The 20,822-nt window shown below is 39.0% G+C and overlaps 2 protein-coding genes across 2 annotated transcripts; one reads left to right on the top strand and one right to left on the bottom strand.

Moving 5' to 3' along the window:
• Nucleotides 1-493: 493 nt before the first annotated feature.
• On the bottom strand, nucleotides 494-9,929 carry LOC108674446 (REPTOR-binding partner). Its single transcript, XM_018162398.2, has 4 exons — nucleotides 9,778-9,929; nucleotides 2,712-2,787; nucleotides 2,271-2,392; nucleotides 494-1,856 (listed from the first exon to the last, which is right to left on the bottom strand). The coding sequence occupies exons 1-4, from the start codon at nucleotides 9,823-9,825 to the stop codon at nucleotides 1,722-1,724; spliced, it is 381 nt and encodes a 126-aa protein (XP_018017887.1). The 5' UTR covers nucleotides 9,826-9,929; the 3' UTR covers nucleotides 494-1,721.
• A 356-nt stretch (nucleotides 9,930-10,285) lies between these two features.
• On the top strand, nucleotides 10,286-20,560 carry LOC108674543 (aldehyde dehydrogenase, mitochondrial). The gene is made up of 10 exons (XM_018162507.2): nucleotides 10,286-10,553; nucleotides 13,469-13,573; nucleotides 14,449-14,589; nucleotides 15,596-15,842; nucleotides 16,783-16,970; nucleotides 17,506-17,655; nucleotides 18,006-18,143; nucleotides 18,586-18,750; nucleotides 19,202-19,359; nucleotides 19,753-20,560. Exons 1-10 carry the CDS (start codon nucleotides 10,437-10,439, stop codon nucleotides 19,898-19,900), a joined length of 1,557 nt encoding a protein of 518 aa, XP_018017996.1. The 5' UTR covers nucleotides 10,286-10,436; the 3' UTR covers nucleotides 19,901-20,560.
• Nucleotides 20,561-20,822: the final 262 nt, after the last annotated feature.

Raw genomic sequence — 20,822 nt, 5'->3', positions numbered from 1 at the left:
AAATCCACGGTTTTTTCCAAAGAAAATTCAGCTTCACAACCGTAGTTATTTCAGGGGATTCAGAGCGCTCTGAAGAGTTCATGAGTTTAGTTTAGTTTAGTGGCCAAATGTTTACTAGCGCTTCAGCTATTTAGCTATCTCGCACCGAAAGTCAAGATGAACATCACCATAGAGGTGGAAGGTCTCAATTATTCATCACCCACAAGAGGCGGAAGGTCTCAGAAGTCCAGCCCGCTGAAGCTGGCTCGAAAGAAGCAGCGTTAGCATCTCAAAGAGACGAAGTGACAAGGAGGGACAGGTGAAAAGCAACAGAAACTAAGACACTCGAACAAGAGGTCGCTCACACGGGACGTCGGCCGCCCGCACGAGAGAGACAGAGAAGGGAAATGTAAGGAATCCTACCTACATAATAACTTAACTCCACAACTGAGACCTGCAGTCAGACACCGCGGGCTCAGCGGTGGGGCGCTCAGGAACAATCCCCCTAGGAACGCGAAATCCCATAGGACTTTTGACGCGCACAGGCACACGTCAGAAGTCCCCCCGGAGGGGAAGGGTTCATGAATACGGATAGATTTTCTCAAGTAACACTAACTCGTTTAGAGTCGTTAAAGAAGAGTTCATTGAAGTGCAGCCTTCAATAACCCACCCAACAAAGTGTAGCCAGAGTATCGTTACAAGATCAAGACGGAACCTTAAAAATAATCATTAGACACACAGAGTAATGATAGATTCCTGACACGTTCGTGCTAACTATTTACGGACGGAAATAGAATTGCCCAATGATACGATGTAAAGCCACGATTTAGTGAATGTGTACTCGATTAGGTTTTTTTTACACCAGTGATAACCGATCTATTGAAACAGGTTATACTGATCAAGCCGATCAAGTGAGAATTTTACACGGTGAGCACCCATATCATTTTTACCAAGTCTGAATACTCACATATTCGTCGTCTTCGCTTTAGGCAATTGGCTCGTGAAATTGTCTCAAATAATCACATATGCATGTAGCACTTATAAAATAAACATATAATTTACATCTTAAAACCTGTCACTCTTGCTGGGATACTTTCTTCGTTATTTACATATTAACATTGAAATAACGCGTACCTTCATAGAACTTTCCGTGGCTTCGGAATCTGTACTTAATGAGAAACGTAACTTTTTTCCACCAGTTATTACTTCTCCCCGTAGAACGCAGGCAGTTACCCTCAATGACACACGAGTTCTCACTTAGCAGATCCTGCACTTAACTCGCCGTTGTTCAATAAAAACTATAATACCGGTCTGGACAACGATTTGTAGATTTAGATTATCATAAGATAACAACAAATCTGTTTTGATCTCGCTAAAAAATTGCTGTTCAGTTTTGTTTGCAAAATAGGGCGCGTTTTTATTGAAGGCCGGCGATGCAAGTGGCATTGACGGTGGTCAGTATAATGGCAAGTACAAGTTCTACGACATCAAGGACATGGCACCAGCACCAAGATCAAGGACTTAGGACCAGCAACATGACCAAGGACTTAGGACCAGCAACCAGATCAAGGACTTAGGACCAGCAACAAGATCAAGGACTTAGGACCAGCAACAAGATCAAGGACTTAGGACCAGCAACCAGACCAAGGATTTAAGACCAGCAACATGACCAAGGACTTAGGACCAGCTACCAGATCAAGGCTATGGCACCAGCAATAAGACCAGCGAAGCGGAACGAGGGCTTAAGGCTGTTGCAGCAGTTGGGCAACCGCCGAAGGCTCCAGGTCGGAGGGGCTGTTCTTCTGCATTTCCTCAATCATTTTCGTGAGTCCTTCAGGCACGCGGCCTTCATCAAGCTCCTTCGCCCACTCCCGGTACTGCACAGTGTACCAGTAAATTAGTCATGAATAATTGAGTTACAAATCTGTACGAAAGATAAAATTACAAATTTTAAGTACTTATATTATCAGTCCGTTTAATTTTAAGTGAAGATCGTAATAATTTAAAATCGTAATTGAAATTTTAAGAGAAGATCGTAATATATTAATATGCAGGAAATGAGTTTAGTATTAATAACGAGATACATTATTAACAAACACTAGAAAATATTTATGAACTCTTTACCGTCCACTTGCAGCCACAACAATCTTAGTGAGTGGGGACAAACCAAATGAGCGTTTAATACTGACGATTAGTATAAAACATACGTAAATCTGACACAATAAAGCTACACGCTCTCCTGACCAACAAATCACACAACATATTTTTCATAAGCAAATATGGCGTCGCACCTGCTCGACCTCCTGATAGAGAGCGAGCACCGCCTTCTCCCTGGCGTTGGCGAGGTCCTCGAGGTACTGGTAGCGCAGCTTCTTGCGCGCCCTGCACTCCCGCGCACTCTGGCGGCTGCGTTCTGCAACCGTAAATGTCAACACGTCAGAATATCCATACTTGCGGCCTGTGTACAACACTCGGCCAATCAATGCGTAAGAATGTCGGTAATACTTTTCGCCTGGCGGACGCAAACCTTAATTCTCGTAGCGAAGAGCACTCGTTTCCACCAGAGCACTGTCTTTAGCGGAAGAAGAACGAGAATTCTAAGTCCCTAGAGAACATGAATGCATATACGTTCCAAGTAAATTATACTAGTATAACACATAACCTATTTTATTTATATCAAAACGATTCGAAAACGATACATGGAATTTTTACTTGAATATAGTTATGCTCACCAAGTTTGACTTTCATGTCGGACTTGGCTGTTTTCCTGCCTGGCTTCCTGCCGCGCTTGCTGGGGGCTCGGCTGACCTGAAATGTAGAACGTTTCTCAGATCATGTACATTTATCTATTACCCGCATTAACAAATTGAAGAAGATGCCTGCCACTGGCTTGAGACGTGGTATCGTACATTACTATCGAAACATAAGAGATTTGATTGAAAAATATCTATTTCTGCCTACGTACTATACGTCCCTTCGTTATAATAATGCATAGAGGAAATCCAATATGAGATAAGTGTACACTTTACTGCTTAGGTTATTACTAAATACCGCAAATTTCGTTCAAAAAAATTGTGGCTTTAATTGGCCCACTTTTTTGGCAAGTGGAGAGATTCCCATTTAATGGCATATAAAATTAATAAAGCCATCCACAACCCGACTCGTTTGCTTGCATGAACAACGCTAATTCGAGGAAGCTTATAACGCGACGAAGAAATCAGTAATTCAAGATGGCGAGGCATTACCAGCATATCAGAGGCCACAGAATTCAACTGCGCAAAAGATATATCATAAATTTTGACTACATTCTGTTACACATAGCCTAATCTGATAAGTGATGCTAGACGACGGCATCAGTTTTACTACGCATTTAAGAATATAAATAAGAATCTAATACCAGTATACAAGAACTGTCGCTTTACAACCGAAGTGACTGTAGGCTACACAACACAAATAGAACATTTATTTCGCTTCGCACAACTCTATTAGCTGCCCGACACGATACAGAACTGAAAGCACAATGATGGTTATAATTTGTACAAAATTAGTATTTTTGAATCAAGTTTTGCATTATAATCGTGTAACATCATTACATGAATCCACCCTTCGGCTATCAGTGTCCAATCAGTACAGCTGAGGACACTACGTCGAAAACTGTGACTGATTTCAGAGGGAGAATACCAGCTCGGAAAACAAAAGAATGGCTGCAAGTCTGCAACCAGAATGTTTTAATTGGAACAATTGTATGGAACTCAAGTAACACTAACTGAAGGAATTTGTATAGACATATACAAACGTCAGATAGTACATAGTGCGTCACTACGAGCCGGCACAGCCCTACCTCGAACTACGTCGCAGTCACTTGTGCGTCTCAAGAGAAGCGACACCGAGCACCACACACCCTCTCACATCAGCCGGCACCAGCCGAGTGATGCTCTGTGTTTTCTGCAGTGAATAATACGGCTCGCTCCTATCCAAGAGTATGCACGCCAAGCTTCACAACTAGGCTACTCTGGCAACATTACTTTCCATCGACTGCACTCACTCCCAGTGCGTAAATAATGAACAAAAGCCACAAAACGGCTTTTGGAGAGACATTCTCCCATTTGTATAAAAACCAATATTGTTAAGAGATGAACCCTTTGTTACTTCTTCCGATCATAATATAATTAGCATTGCAGCAAACCCTTTTATTGCCGTATATTTGAACAAGTTGGTGATGAGTAAGGTATATAAATAAATCAGTGACTTTACGAATGAAAATCTGCGCTTAGAATTTGTTCTGAAATTTCAAAACAATTACGTCTATAAACAAAAATAAGGCTGACACGTCAACAAAATAATTTTTGAACCCTCATGAAGTTGTAGGATATCTCTTGACGATGCAAGTCATGTAACTAGGAACGCCGCCGGCAACTTGAAGGTAAGAAAACTAGTCTAGCACTAGCAACATGCAATGCAACTCAACACGACGCCTAAGTCCTAGCCCAGCCTCAACAGCACCAGGATTATACCGCAAAATGCAACAACAATTTTTTTTTTCAGTAAACGCACAAACTTTCTGTCGCTTTCTGCTTCAATGGTAAACACATGAGCAGGACGCGCGTCGAAATGCACGTAACCGATGGCAACGCTTCAACATCAACTCCATCACTACCACGCCAGCCTTACTGCGTCGTTACACTGACGACCGACGCACTTGCAGGGACAGTGTGGCAGTGGCTTCAAGCTGCCAGGCTATACATACATTACACTGACGACCGACGCTACACATACATTACACTGACGCCCGACACTACACATACATTACACTGACAACCAACACTACACATACATACTACACATACATTACACTGACGCCCGACACTACACATACATTACACTGACGACCGACACTATACATACAGTACATTACACTGACGACCGACACTACACATACATTACACTGACGACCGACGCTATACATACATTACACTGACGACCGACAATACTCATACATTACATCATTAACTAAGACAACGATATTGTTTTGCATTAAAAATCAACACGTATCTGTTGGGAGAGCCAAAACATGTATAAAAATGGCGATTATTTATTCCAAGGCTTTACAACTGTGTTAAACTGCTTTGTAATAAATAAAATTGCACGAAGCTGGATATTTCTAACTGCACAATGTAATTCCACTCACTCGAGGGAAATGACGCTAGTGATGAACACACTTTAATGATAAAAATCTTATAAGAAACACAACTTAAAATAATATAAGTACTTATATCATTAGTCTGCTTATATCGCAAGTTCACAAGGAATTTAAAAGCAAAGAAAACGCCAAGAAAATTCACCATAAAACTAGTACTATTTATTTCGATATAATGTTAGGTCTTGTTTAGGTTTTATGTCTGTCTTTGAATTTTGACTTTTAAAGTGATTTTATTCATTTTTAGTTTAGTGGAACTGATGATGGAGCTGGACTCCGAAACGTTTTCAATATCGATATGGTGAATTTTCTTGGCGTTTTCTTTGCTTTTAAATTCCTTTTAAAATAATATCATTCAAATGACATATCTACCTTCAAATGACATATCTACCTTCAAATGACATATCTACCTTCAAATGACATATCTACCATCAATGACACTTCAAATCTGTGACAATCGCGGTAAAATGTCGAACCGCTGTTAGATATACCAATGTGCGATCGCAGATTGGTATATCCACCGATCGTAAAGCGCACGATTACAATCGCTTAGAATATTTACAAAATTGATGGTCATAAAACGTATACTCTTATCTAAATACTATCCTCTATTGCCAAGTTATTACCTACTGTCAAGAAGGTAATAATGCTCACAATTTTCTATATAATGTAGAATTCAATATGCGTGCAACTTTACAACTTGCGTTTAATTTTGTACCTATCTAGCAGCTAGTAAATAAAATTCTTAAAAACATTTGAGCATGAGTTTTTCTTAACAAATGGCCGAGAATGTAATATTTTATTCATTATTAAATGAAAGTGCATAAAATTATTATACAGGGAAACATGGTTGTATAAAAGTCATCACCCTTATATTAATATCAGGGCAACTCTAGGAATGGTGTTCATGGCATAAATCAAAGTCTTTAACCTGGTTAAATTGTAGAAAAATAATAGATTTCCTGTACATTTTATAACTTTGTCATTCTAAATGGTTTTCAGGGCAATTGAGGTCAAGAATTTGTTAATTTAGAACTTCAATTGAATGCCTGCTCTCATTGATTGAATGGAGTCCTAATAGATTGTTTGTACCCACTTCTATGTTTGAGATTTAGAAAGAACATTCCATATTTTGAGAAGGAACTAATGTGAGAAAAATGGTTGTCACAATAAGCCATAATATCTATGTAATCACTCATCAACAACATTGCCTCAAGTTACAATTCTGAACCATGAAAATTTATGAGAAGCTTCTCTTCTCTGTCATACCAGTTCCTAACAGTGAACTAATACTATTAATACAATACAAACCCTCATTACTGACATATACAGGTTTTTTCTAAACAATGGACTGAATTTAATAAATTAATATTTATTTAATTATAAAATGGAAAGTGAAAGATTCAAAGTTTTTTAAAATATATTTAGAAATGTTCAGTATGTCCCCCTTGTGCTGCACAGCAAACATCTAAATGGTAGCCAGCCTCGTCCCACACACGAAATGCATATCTTCTGTTACTGAGTGCACCGTAGCAGTGATACCATTCTTCAGATCAACCAGAGTTGCTGATAGAGGCAGGATGTAAACAGCTTCCTTGATGTAACCCCATAAAAAATAGTCAAAAGGGATGAGATCAGATATTCTTGGTGGTAAGAAGTCTCTTCTTGCCACTGAATCTTCTAATCTCTTAATTTCCTATGCGTCCTACCCAACGTTCTCAACACCACAAGGCTACCCTGCCACCAATGCCACCCAATTCTGCTCTTCAATAAATAAAACAAAAATTGAATCTTTCTCTTTCTATTGGTGTATAAATTTGTTTTGAATTTATACACTTTTTCATGATCCATTACAAAAACTTGTAGACTCAGTAGACTGACATGTTTATGTTAACATACCTTGTCATCCCTGACACTGTAAGACTAACGTGTTATGCGACTAACATTTAAAGTGGACTGGACTGCCAAATTACACAATGCTGCGTCAACCAATCATGTCTTGTGCTACTACATTATATATAGGTAACACAATACGTGATTGGTTGATTGGTGGCACATGGCTAATGATACTAAGCATCAAATATTACCACCTGAATTTTCTATCAGATGAGATTTTCAAACATTTTTAATGGACTGACAGTTAGCAGAACTATATATCGCAGAAGCTAATTGGTCCGCTGATGGTTTTAAAAGTTAGCTAAAATGCTTACAATAAGGAAACAGTTAGCTGTGCTACTTAGCGGTTAGTGGATTAGTGGAACTATGCCCATCACTGCTCACACCCTTCTGGTCTACTAGCTTTACCGGATGTAACTAGTGTTCACTAATGTACTAACCAGAGAAACATTAGAAATTAACATAAAGCATTCATATTTGCAACAAACACTGCGAGCCATACCTATACAAAAAAATTCCTAATTAACCTTCTTTGCCTCTTTACTTCAGAATCTCCCTTCCATTCTCCTGATAACAAAATTCACCAACAAATTAACAGAGATGGCAAGGGATAGCAGGGTCCAACTTTTGCTGAATTCTATATATGTGAACTGGAAAATTGAGTGTTATTCAAGGTACAGATCAAGCATGAGCTATACCGCAGATATGTTGATGACATTTTTGTTGTCTCTTGAGACAGAGAACACTTGATTGAACTGCAAAGAGCTTTGGAACATGATTCAGTCTTGAAGTTTATCAATGAAATTGGACAAAATCACAATTTGCCATTCCTAGATACATTAGTGAATATTGAAAATATTTCCTTTGTCAAATTGTCACTAATGTTTACCAAGAACCTACCAATGTTGGAATGCCATCAAAGCTATAAAACCAGCACAGTAGCACTCATACAGAGTATTCAAGACCTCAGACCAGCACATCCAAGAGAGATGTGAAAATTTAACTATGAACTTGTAAACAAATCCTAGTAAATAGTGGATTTTCAAATAGAACTGTTAACATGGAAATATCAAATTATCAATTGAGAAATAACTAAATCAAGAATAAAGCATTTTTTAATGGAACTGTCATAACAATCTTCTACCAAAACCAGATGAACAGAAGCTGCAAAGTAGAATAATGAGTCCTACAGTCAATCATCCATAATAATATCAAAGGCACAGCCAATAACTGAAAAATAAAACTTCTGATCTACTACAAAAATAATAAAATTAAAACCATGTCTTGAATAATACGTAATCCCCATAACAAATCTTAACTGCTTCAAGAAACTAATGTTGTTTATAAATTTTCATGCAAACAAACAATTGGGCCAATTGTTAACAAAAGTTAAATTGTTAACAAAAGTTAACAATTGGGCTGTGAGTTTCCAAATGTACTAAAAATTCAACATGACACGCCGTGAGATTTCATGGACAAGTAGGAAAATTCAAATCCTGCAGCTATCAACCTCCAGACTACAGAATTGGTCTAGATGCTGAAATTATATTAAGAGTAACTTTTAAGCTTAGATTTCAAAGTCAAACTGCATATATAATACCCTTGATTTGTATTTTGTACTAGTAACTACTAGTTACTATCATTTGTTCATTTTCAAAAGGTAAATTTCAAGTGTTAAAAACCACTTCCCCTGCTTGATGATGAATATTGTACAGTTGAAACTTTGCATTCCATTGAAATGTCATTTGGGACCTGCTTTTGATCTCCTGGCACCAGCCCATGGCGCAGAGGATGGATGCAGCGTCGCCAATACCGGTATATGGGTTTTTAAGCCCTAAGCATTGCCAGGTAATTTTAAGATGCATCGCCGGGTAATTTTTAATGAAAAGCCATTTATGCTGACTTGCTGAGTAATGAAAAACTATTTACAAGCCACGAACTTATTTACAAGGTTGCATGCACGTGTTACCCCAAATAACTAATTTTATGCTAAAAACAGTCCAATTGTACAGCAAGTGTCAACTGAACATGTGATAATGCAGTCTGACTGCTCTAATGTGATTGCAACTACGTAATCGTAAGCTTGATGTTTACATTTTTTTGGCAGGTACTCATCGCAACTGATTTCTGGTCAAGCTTCACTGCATCCTGATCCATCCAACATATCAGAAACCTTACTTTTTTTAAATCGTTTTCTGAAGACTGACAAATATATTATATGCAAGAATTTCAATCTAAATGTGTCGGCATGATCTTCTGAAGGCGTAAATTTTGCTACTGAAGAGTCGCCAAAGATCTTGCAATATTCATCCACATTCCACTCTCCGCACAGTGGGCGCCAGCAAGAAATTTTGTTTGGCTCTTTGAAAAAACAAATAACACAATAAACAATTTTTGATAAGAAGCATGCTCTGAAGAATGGTTTTCAACCAAACTTGCATAAAAGAAAAGCTCCTGCCAAATTACACCAATTTTATATATATGTGGTATGGGGACTATAGTATTGGACTAATGAGTAATAGGACAGTCAAGGCCATTCATCAATGATCAGTGTTCAGTGATCATGAATCATGAAGAGGAAGCTAATTATTCAGATGAGAAAACAGATATACTTCCGGAAAAAATTTTTCAGCACAAACAAAATCACATAATGAAAAACAAATCACCTAATTCACATAGCAGATCAAGCATCATCAATTTCTCACCTCACTTTCTGTGTCATCTATTTGCACCATATCTTCGTCGACCTCCATAATGATGAAATGTAGAAGCCAACTATTGAACTGAGAGGTTGTAAGGAGAGGATGCGTTGTTTACAAGTATCAGCTGATACGCAATATCAACTAGATTGTGTAAGATGGACCAAGAGTCTTTACGGTGCAGCAGGGTTGGGACAAATAAACAGCGCCATCTGGGTAACAAAACCATAGCAGAGTAAAGTTCGACATCCAACGTACGGTATTTATTCCTAATTTTAGCTATTAATGAGCTGTTGGTTTATACCCTTGAATTATAAGAATCTGATGTCATTCATTACAAGTTTTTCGTGACTTTTCACTATTGTATGAAATAAATTTAATTTTTCTATGACAAGGAACACCATAGTAAGGAATACTAACTTATTAAAATCACTGGTAAAATAATTTATTGGCTAATATTGGACTTTGCGTTTAAGGTTGAAACGTTTTCTGTCGAGAGTGCGTCACACCGAGAGAGTGTCATTATTCGAGACAGCGCACTGGCGTTGAGACGTGAGATCAGTGTTGGCATTTGGCAAAATTGCAACCCAGTGGGCCAGTGCCTGAGCAGCCTTCATAGGTGAGAGGTTGTTATATCGACGCTATCATCAACAACGCCTCTGAACATGGCATCGACGCTTATAACTCGCTGTTCGAGGAGCCTTCTGCTAGCTCCAAGAGCCAATTTCAGTACTTCTGCGCTCCCTAAACCTGTCGTCAATCCTTCGATCGAGTACACTAAAGTACGTGAGTTGAATTGTCGAAATTATGATATTTTAACAAATGTAAGATTAATTTATCACTCTTCAGAGGCTCGTCTCTTTAACATCCTGAATAGCCAAAGCAAATGCTTCTGGCCAGCGGCGTCGTTTTTAGCCTTCTACAACGAATACCAACTTGAGTCTAGGTATATGATTACTTGAGGAGGGGTTGTTCCTAGTGTTTAAATTAATATTCAAAAAAGTATCACGAGGGTTAAAATATTCCTTTTTACTGGTCAGTCTAAACTGTCTAATTACTACACTCTAGGACTCTAGGTCTAGGAACAGTACGACGTAGGTAGTTGATCATGCCTAAAATTTAAGCTCAGTTGAAGGCGGCTTGAAGCTGCCATTGCTTTTTAACTTGCATGTCCTACTACAAAATTTTGAAAAGATGGTTTGTCAGTCATGAAATGTAAACTTGCTGCTTTAAAGTTTAACCTATAATATTTTACTAAATTATTTTTAAGGCCTCTAGTATTTTGTAATTTTCATGATTTAAAAAATGAGACAGAATTAATGGAATTGTTGAAACATTTTGGCTTTAATGTTCCTTGTTTCAACAGAATAATTATTAATACTCTACATGATGATGGGTTTTAATATTAGTCTTTTAACTTAATGATTACATATTGAGCGTTTACTATCAAGTTAGCAACTTGTGCAGGTAGTTGTCATCCTGCCTTCTTATTTTTTGTGCAAGATGTGAATGAATAACTTGTATATACTATGTTAAATTTCATTAATTGATATGGGAAAGTAGAAATAAAATTTCTGTCATTGGTTTGTTTGCCTAATTTTATATCTGATTAACACAAAAATATTGCTATTGCCTGTGGGCAGGAATGTAAAAGTGATCATTTAATTACATATTTTGAAAATCATGGACCTTAATTTTATGAATTTTTAATGTGTAATGGAATGGTGGACTGCATTTTTGACACTACACATATACTACTTATCATATAGCAGTTTCAGGGTTGAACTAATTCAAAATGTATAAAACTTCAACAAGTGGTATATACTTGTCTGTCTGCCGTTAGGCAGAGTGTCACATTGCCATGTGAATGGACCTGCCTATTTTAGTTAGAGCCAAGATGACTGCATTTTAAATTAATAATGCTCTTTAGCAGAACATGCGTCTCAGAGAAGACTAACGTTCTAAATTTAGCGCAGCCTTTTTTTCTGTTCTACTTCCGATTAAATCTCCCTGAATTAATTGCATGCTCATTTAGATAATAAACTGACGCAGATGCAGTGCTGGTAAGGTAAAAGTTGACCAATAGACAGTACCGTAAAGGACCTTAACATCGTATTGTCTTAGTCAATTCGAAGTCGCAATGTCTCGTAATTCGCGTCATTGCTTCTTTCTTCGTGCATCGCGTCCGAAACCATTCTAGCGGGTAACATGACGACCTCTGTAGGTTTTACTGGAGTGTTCCCATTACGTGTATGTCTTATCAGTAGATTATTGCCGGATAGGTGTCGATCATTCCTGTTCGAATTTGTGCGCTTTTGTACATATGTTATCGGGTCGCTAATGACCTTGAGACGGGTCTGTCGGGCGTATCTGTTGTTTGTGCTTCTCTTCAATCCGGGTAGCCGCTGAGTTGACTACCACTATAGTTATCGATTGGTGTATCTATCATACTGAAATCAACGATAAACTCACATTACGTATGTTTTTTATTATGGCTAAATTAAACGCTGCGATTCAACATTGTTGTTAAACTAACACTAGTTTTGAACTTTCATCTAAATTTGTGGAAATTTATTTAACAGTTAAATGAGGTTTCTCGTATAATCATAGTTTCATTTTAGTCAATTGCTAAGCGTCGGTGGTTCTGCATCTTCCATAGATATTTTTGATTACGGTAACTTGAATTATTATGTGGCGGTAAACAGGTTGTGGACTTCATTAGAGTCTGATAATGTTCAAGGTCACGTAGTGTCCCCTCCTGTTTTCGTGTTACCAACCGCGCCAAGTCTGTCTCAGTGTCCGTGGGTGCGTTCTTATCTAGACAGACTTCCTGATATACAAATACGTAGTATAAAGTATTAACAGATCCTTACACGAACCTAAAACATCCGAACTTTGAACCATCATTTGCCCCTGTAAATCTCCTTCCCTATTTTCCTTATTTTTCGTACTGCCGTCAAAGAGTCTAATCTCTCGTCTTTTTATGCGGTGTTCAGGACTTTTTACCATTAAGTCACTAAACTGGAGTCGCAGCCATGCACCTCCAATTTTTAACACCAATTATGAGCCGACATCATCAAATAACGGAGCGAAATACCCAATTTAATGACTCCACCAATCGACCAAGTTTACCCAGTGCAGTGACAAATCTGAATGGTTTTGCTGAGGAGTTGCATGAAACCTGTTAAACACCACCAGGCCTCGGACAGTAAAAGCCTTCATTATTAACTAACCTGTTTGCTAGTCCTTACATTACTACTAATAAGCAATACGTTAATAGGTTTAGCTTACAGAATCTTGGTTTGAGTTTCGGATTGAAGTTTAATTCTTTTTGACGATTAGCCATCCGTCTCGATTAAGATAACATGCAACGCATTTCGTGCATTAAGAAAATGAAGCCAGGTTGGTGGCGGGTAATATTCAATGTTAAGTTCAGATTCATCATGACTGATTAGGGCAAGCTTTGGCCGTCTATTCTATGTCATAGTAAACCGCTCGTCTATGCTGATGGTTGGTCTAATTCAACGGATGTCATGTCTTCAAAAGCTGGAGGCCTATAACTCGATAAACCGGTATTGTATGCATCTATGTCATTGCAAACGCTAATGACGTGCTATGTCGACACGTCATTAGCGTACCGATATTGTACTGAATGGCGTACCACGCTAGTGTCATCAATGCGATCATATTTTTTCAGCTATTCATCAACAATGAATTCGTTGACTCAGCGAGCGGCAAGACCTTCCCTACGGTCAACCCCGCAACTGGAGAAGAGATCTGCCGGGTGGCTGAAGCTGACAAGGTGAATAGCGTGAGCTTTAACTCCAATGACTAATTTAAAATTACGGTCGAAAGAACATTGAAGTCTGTAGTACAACTGGCTGAAGCTGACAAGGTGAATAGCGTGAGCTTTAACTCCAATGACTAATTTAAAATTACGGTCGAAAGAACATTGAAATCTGTAGTACGACTGGCTGAAGCTGACAAGGTGAATAGCGCGAGCTTTAACTCCAATGACTAATTTAAAATTACGGTCGAAAGAACATTGAAATCTGCAGCACCACTAGCTGGCTGAAGCAGACAAGGTAAATAGCGTGAGCTTTGACTCCAATGACTAATTTAAAATTACGGTCGAAAGAACATTGAAGTCTGTAGTACGACTGGCTGAAGCTGACAAGGTGAATAGCGTGAGCTTTTATTTCCATGACTAATTTAAAATTACGGTCGAAAGAACATTGAAATCTGTAGTACGACTCATTCTCACCAGTTGAAAAATTGAAAATGATCCTTTACAAGTGTTTTCTAAGTGTACGTTATGGTTTCCTTTCCACTCTCGTGTTCAAAGTTTTTTTTAATACATGATATTGACGGCCTGATGTAGAATGAAATATTCTTATTTGTTAGCGTACGTGACCAAGCTAGGGATTTTAACTGTTTGACCGTTTGACTTGTATAAAATTATGTTAATTTTGTTACTCCATAAGTTCATAACGAGTTTGAAGAGTTACTCATGGATGGCTTCGACATTTGTTCTCACGCACGTTTTTAGCGCATGTCGATTCAAATTATTTGACGTTCTGTGTGAACTGATGTTCAAGGTAGGATGTAAGAAATTGACGTATAACGAACTTTCATTGAGAGATGGTTAATGGTGTCTAAGTTATCGTACATGCGCAGGCTGACGTAGACAAGGCGGTGTCGGCAGCGCGTGCGGCGTTCGCGTTGAACGGCGAGTGGCGTAGCATGGACGCCTCCCACAGGGGGGTGTTGCTCAACAGACTCGCCGACCTCATGGAGAGAGACAAGGTCTACCTCGCGGTGAGTCCTGCAGCATAGCCTTTATTAATTTGCTGAGTCTTATCCTGTACTGTGGATGAACCAAGGAATCAATTTTAAATTAAGTCGTGAAGTAGTCTCTCTTTTACGTGAATTCCTGAAGTAAACGTCAATCCCGTGACCTAACGTGAATCCTTGCATTGCCGAATCTGTTTTGTTTTAGGCTTCCGTGTTTACTGTGTGGTTGATAAGCACACAATAGCCACAAAATCACTGGTTATGCGTGCGGCTTGAGGACCGAGATCATCGGGATATAAAAAATCGGTATTTTTATATATGGTTATGGGATAAAGAGACCTAACCGAACGATTAAAAAAATTTAAGTGGAAGCCTCCCATCAATTTGCATGGCTTTATTTTTATGAAAGCTAGAAACACGAGTGTTCTACGTCTGGTAAATGTTAAGCGAACCATGAAGTTGGCTGGTGATTACATTCGAACTATGAAAATTGTTTGGCGAGCTCGTATCCACCAACACATCGTATCAATAGCTCTCAGGTTTAAAGTTTATCAACACACGCGAAGGAAAGTAGCGTGTTGAATGCGGTTCGAAAATTATATCAAAATTGCCACTTTTCTCCTCGTCATGTATTCAAGATTGAATGGATTATCCTTTTAGAGCGGCGCAAAGTTCATTTTCCACCACTGCGTAATTTTCTTATGTCGAGAGGAATTCGCATTTCCGATGCGTTTAACATTGAGCGACGCACTTTGCCTTCCACCATTAATTTTCTCGATTTTAATAAAATACGCTATTTGGTAGTTCTTAGGTGTTCTAAAACAGTGTCATACTAAAAGCATTTTGCTCTGAATGTATTCATTTTTCAACGGTTATTTAGTCCTTTTACTTTGGACACGATAAAATTCTTTGCTGCAATTTGAATATAATCTCAAACCTAGTACGTTTTTCAAGCTAGTGACTTACTGAAAATCTCACTTGCTCTCGACTCGGTGGATTATTTAATGAATGGCTTGCGTTTATCCTGCAGTCTTTGGAGACCCTGGACAACGGTAAGCCGTACAAGGATGCGCTACTTGCGGACGTAGAGCTGAGCGTGAAGAACTTACGCTACTTCGCTGGCTACGCGGACAAGATACACGGCACGACCATCCCTACGGACGGTCCTTACTTCGCCTACACCAGACTTGAGCCCGTGGGTGTTTGTGGCCAGATCATCCCCTGGAACTTCCCCTTGCTCATGCAGGCCTGGAAGTTAGGGCCTGCCCTGGCCACTGGTTAGTTAAGACGAGTTTGTTTTAAATAATACTTGGAACGGGGCAGTCGGCATCTCTTTTATGCATTAACATTCAAGTTTGGTATTCATTCTTGTTCTAATGCAAACTATATTGAACTTCATTTTATAATGCTCTAAACTCTGAAGTTTCATTTAAATGATTGATTGCGTTTCGTGAGGTTTTTTATTTCTCTTCGTATTTAGTTTATACAATAAAAAGCAAGAGAACCTGCCGTTACAAGGGTTTGCGAAGCATGAATGTGATGATGACGCCAAATAGGATAAAATTAACAGAGCTGGGCAGCGCTAATTTGAAATGTAGCGGCCGCTACCGCTACATACTCTAAATGTAGCGGGCGCTACCGCTACCGCTACATGTAGCGCGCTACTGCCCACCTAGTACCGTAACAACTAACATGTTGACACTAGTAACAGGCTGAGGTTGACAACATTACACCGAAATCTTTCGTAGTTTTATTTTGTAATTTATATTATGTATGTATCATGCTGGTTTTAAATAATATTTAATACTATTAAGTAAAATCTAAAGGCTTTATCTATAAATGTAGCGGTAGCGCTGTAGCGGCAAAACCTCGTATCGCTACTTAAATATGTAGCGGGCGCTACCGCTACCGCTACAATTGCTTAAATGTAGCGCCGCTACCGCTGCTGAAAATGTAGCGGCCGCTACATGTAGCGCGCTACTGCCCACCTCTGAAAATTAATGAACCCAACGTGCTGAAGATTAATTATCGAAGATATTAATTTTTTGCATTATATCACTTGTATAGGTTTCTAATACCGATTAAATGAAAATTAAATTAATAAGCCTTAAGGTTGATCGTAGAAAGACCTCCATTGGTAACATTATCCATCATCGTAGAAGTTGTGCGCGCATCATTCATCATTTCCAATAACCGAGCTGTATCACTGTTACCAAGGCAACACCGTGGTGATGAAGCTAGCGGAGCAGACGCCCTTGTCAGGCCTGCATGTGGCCTCCCTCGTGAAGGAAGCAGGCTTCCCTGCTGGGGTCGTCAACGTACTGACGGGCTACGGCCCCACCGCGGGGGCAGCGATCGCCTCGCATCTTGATGTCGACAAGGTCGCCTTCACCGGCTCCACGGAGGTCAGTCTCCTTTGCATCGTTTCCTAATTTTTTATGTATCGTGAAATTTGTATGAGTTTCTTAAATCGCAGCCCAAAATCTCATTTCTCCAGAACCCAGCTGAAAATCTGAGTATTTGTTGTATATATACAACGTAAATCATCGCTACTTCAATATCTTGTATTTTAAATTCAGGGAGAGGGGATGTTTAATTATTTGAATTAGTAAATGGTAAAAAATCGACCCTATGCCTCGATTTTTATTTTATCTTCTTGTTATTTTGTTAGGCTAAGGTAAAATTGTTTGCTCTCAGCAAGTATTTTTTTTTTCAGTAGTAAGCATTCCTACTATATGCTTCCCTTTATATATCACTTGGTTAAATGTGTGCTGCGTTTTGCCTGCTTGACTTCATATTTTACCCGCTTTTGCTCCGTCCGTTTGATGGCAGTTATCCAATTTTTAGCTTATTATATTTTCGAATTGAGAGTAGGACCAATGTGGTACAATATTATTGATTTTTCAAGTTATCGTTTGTTGAACATTCCCGAACTGGCAGGTTGGCCACAAGATCCAGCAGGCGGCTGGCGCCAGCAACCTCAAACGCGTCACCCTGGAGCTCGGCGGCAAGAGCCCTAACATTATTTTCAAGGATGCAGACCTCGCTTATGCCGTGGAACAAGCGCACTTCGGGCTCTTCTTCAACCAAGTAATTTTTTAGTGGCTAGTTATTTAGTATATTTATAACTTTGTGTAATAATTATTTTGTATGACTGACAGTTTGAAGCAACTCATTGAGAGGAAAAACATGATATTTGGTGTCGCATTGTGGTGCCGTTTTTTTCATTCTTCATTCAGTGTTAGATCTTTTGTGCGCCAGCCACTAGCCTACATCATTTGCAATCGCTGTTATAGGGGAATGTATGGATAGGTAAATTTTAACCAGGAACTTGATGTAACTGTGGATATATTACATGGAATATATATATTTTTTGTGCCACGTGCATGAATAGTAGATACAGATACTATAGAAAGCTGAAATAATTTATTTTCTCAAAGGGCCAATGCTGCTGTGCTGGTACCCGCACTTTCGTGGAGGACAGCATTTACGATGAATTTGTTGAGCGGAGCTTGGAGCGAGCGAAGAAGAGAACCATCGGTGACCCTTTCGATGCATCCAACGAGCAAGGACCTCAGGTTTGTCTTCAATAATATTAAATATCTTAGTTGGTGGTGGCAGATACTTGTTTGTTAAATACGCCTAGTTCGCCGAGATTCCTGGCTCCAAATTTTTGCAGATTATTTCTTCAAAATTGTATTGAACTGATGCAAGTGATTGGGACAAAAAATAAGCAATGAAATGATATAATTTTAGAGCTAGAAATACAATTCCCGAACGAGCTTAGACTCGTTCGTAAAATAAAATTCATCTACCAAGCACGGTTGCTTGTGAGATTAGGTTCTCAATATAAAGAAGAAAATTGACAGAATTATTTGTGGAATGCAACTAAACTCAACATTTTCCATCGCCCAACTTTTTCGACCTGACGCTGTGCGAGCTCACTTGTTTTTGGTGTTGGAATTTCGCGTCATTTGAAGTCGTTTTTTTTTTGTGACTTAACGCTCTGTTCCTCGACAGATTGATGAGGAGCAGATGACCAAGATTTTGAGTTTGGTTGACTCTGGCAAGAAGGACGGCGCCAAGTTAGTATGCGGAGGCGCCAGGCACGGCGACAGAGGTTACTTCGTGCAGCCCACCATCTTCAGGGACGTCAAGGATAACATGAGGATCGCTCAGGAGGAGGTAAATTCGTCGAGTAGTTTTGTCAACGCTGCGCCATTTCTAAAATTGAAGTTTGCTGCACTTGAGCTATTCTGATTCGGACCTCAAAAATAGGTTCAGTGAAGTCAAGAGTGCTACCACGTGTTTCTCAGAGTTGAGCGATTATACCCGTTTCTATGGTTTATGTTCACCCCCTATCTCGATGCTGTTGGTAAATGTTGCTATTCCTGTTTTGTGCAAGGCCTGCACATTTCCCCTATATTTTGTTATTTATTTAATTGAAGCGAGTTAAAACTACTGTCGTTAATGAGCCATTTTCTTAGATAACCGAAAAGTAACTCGACTCGAAGGAAACTTATCTCCAATGCCTGCTAGAAATGAATATAAAATTTCACTATATATCTAAGAAATTAGAATGACAGATTAAAATTTCACCAGATAAATATTTTAATGAAGTGATCTCGTCATGCAGATCTTTGGGCCAGTAATGCAGATCCTGAAGTTCAGCGACATCAAAGAGGTGATAGAACGCGCCAACAACACCCAGTACGGCCTCGCCGCCGCCGTCTTCACCAATGATCTCGACAAAGCTAACCTCTTCGCCCAGGGCCTGCGTGCCGGCACTGTCTGGTGAGCGTTCTTGATTGTAGTTATGATTCCTGAATTATTCACACTCTGCTCGAATTAGTAGTGAGCGCTTGTGTCCTCTTGGTTTTGCGGTACGGAGTTACTGATTTAGTCACATCCATGTAGCTGTCCACACGAGTTGATTGCATCATTTATTATGACTGGTGCTATCTGTACCTATGCAAGAAGATTGTGACTGCCACCGCTTTCCCTATTGGCTTTATTCACACAAGCGGCATATCTAATTCGATTAAAAAGTTCAATTCAAGTTTCCAATTGTATATCAAAAGCTTGGTATATTCATTGACTGAATTCATCCTCAGATGAATGAATTAATTAATTACCTTATCACTTTATTGAATTCATAGATCTCGAATGAATTTATTCGTTGCCCAGGATCAACTGCTACGATGTGCTGAACGCCCAGACCCCCTTCGGCGGCTACAAAATGTCTGGTCAGGGCAGGGAAAATTCGGAATTCGGCCTGCGGAACTACTTGGAAGTGAAAGCTGTCATTACAAAGCTGCCTAATAAAAACGCTTAGTTTATCAGGTCATTAACGCAATTAGCTTCTGCGCTGGTTGATGCCATGGAAGACGTGATAAACTAGTATTTCATTGCGTTCGCACACGAGTATTATTGATTGAATGTTGAAACCAACTCCTTATTAGTATGATTAAAGTTTAGGCAAGTTAGTTAAGTTGATAGAAGACCAGAGATATTGCAAAAATTCACTTACCCAGATATGGTGCAGCCAGACTACTTGTCTATAGGCGGCAGAAAATATCTTCGTCTCGTTAAATCGTTAATAGATTTCAAAACTTGTCGATTATTCTCATCCACGCAAGTGGTACAAAACGGTGCGAGTATTCATGCACTCCAATGACGGCTGGTATCAGTCTTCATAGCTCCCCTTCCGAATGGCAACTATGTGAGTGGATGAAAATGGTGCTTTTATTAATGCTATGAGTCATTATGGATTAATGAAATTATATTCTTGATATTAAATTCTATAACAATCGGCTAGCTAAATAATAAGGGAAGTAAACGATACGAGGTATAATGTGAAAACAGACGTTTTGCTGTTGAATAACATATGATTGCGGGACAGAAATAATTCCATAACAAGATATGCTGCACTTATTGCTAATACCAATTATTCATTTTGTTCTATGAAGCGTAGTAAAAATTATCCCTATTCTGCCTTCCTTGTTTTGCATGACTTCAATTTTTTGCACTGAAGGCTAATAGTCCAATGTAGTCCACCTAATACTTCTAATCTTGAAGTGTAAATGCAGATAGTAATTGTCAACTTCACTGTTCCCACACTTAACCAAAACATCTTCCTGATTCATGCGTACCAGCAAATGCTGATTGAAGCGCTTATAGAACGTATCTACTTTACTTAGGGTCGCGGGTATCGACAAATTACAAAAGACTACTTATCATGGAAAATTGCAAAACAA

The sequence above is a fragment of the Hyalella azteca genome, unplaced genomic scaffold, assembly GCF_000764305.2.
Source record: "Hyalella azteca isolate HAZT.00-mixed unplaced genomic scaffold, Hazt_2.0.2 contig10021, whole genome shotgun sequence".
In the NCBI taxonomy this organism is placed as follows: domain Eukaryota; kingdom Metazoa; phylum Arthropoda; class Malacostraca; order Amphipoda; family Hyalellidae; genus Hyalella; species Hyalella azteca.
The sequence above is the reverse complement of the archived record's forward strand: the minus strand, read 5'-3'. Positions and strand labels throughout refer to the sequence as shown.

Bases quoted from the DNA above. Each gene is read 5' to 3' on its own strand.
- LOC108674446 (XM_018162398.2), bottom strand. From the start codon at position 9,825: ATGGAGGTCGACGAAGATATGGTGCAAATAGATGACACAGAAAGTGAG. The intron at 2,788-9,777 runs GTGAGAAATTGA...TCTACATTTCAG, and splicing joins TAGATGACACAGAAAGTGAG to GTCAGCCGAGCCCCCAGCAA. The intron at 1,857-2,270 runs GTGCGACGCCAT...TACACTGTGCAG, and splicing joins TCTATCAGGAGGTCGAGCAG to TACCGGGAGTGGGCGAAGGA.
- LOC108674543 (XM_018162507.2), top strand. From the start codon at position 10,437: ATGGCATCGACGCTTATAACTCGCTGTTCGAGGAGCCTTCTGCTAGCT. The intron at 13,574-14,448 runs GTGAATAGCGTG...GTACATGCGCAG, and splicing joins GGGTGGCTGAAGCTGACAAG to GCTGACGTAGACAAGGCGGT. The intron at 19,360-19,752 runs GTGAGCGTTCTT...TTCGTTGCCCAG, and splicing joins CTGCGTGCCGGCACTGTCTG to GATCAACTGCTACGATGTGC.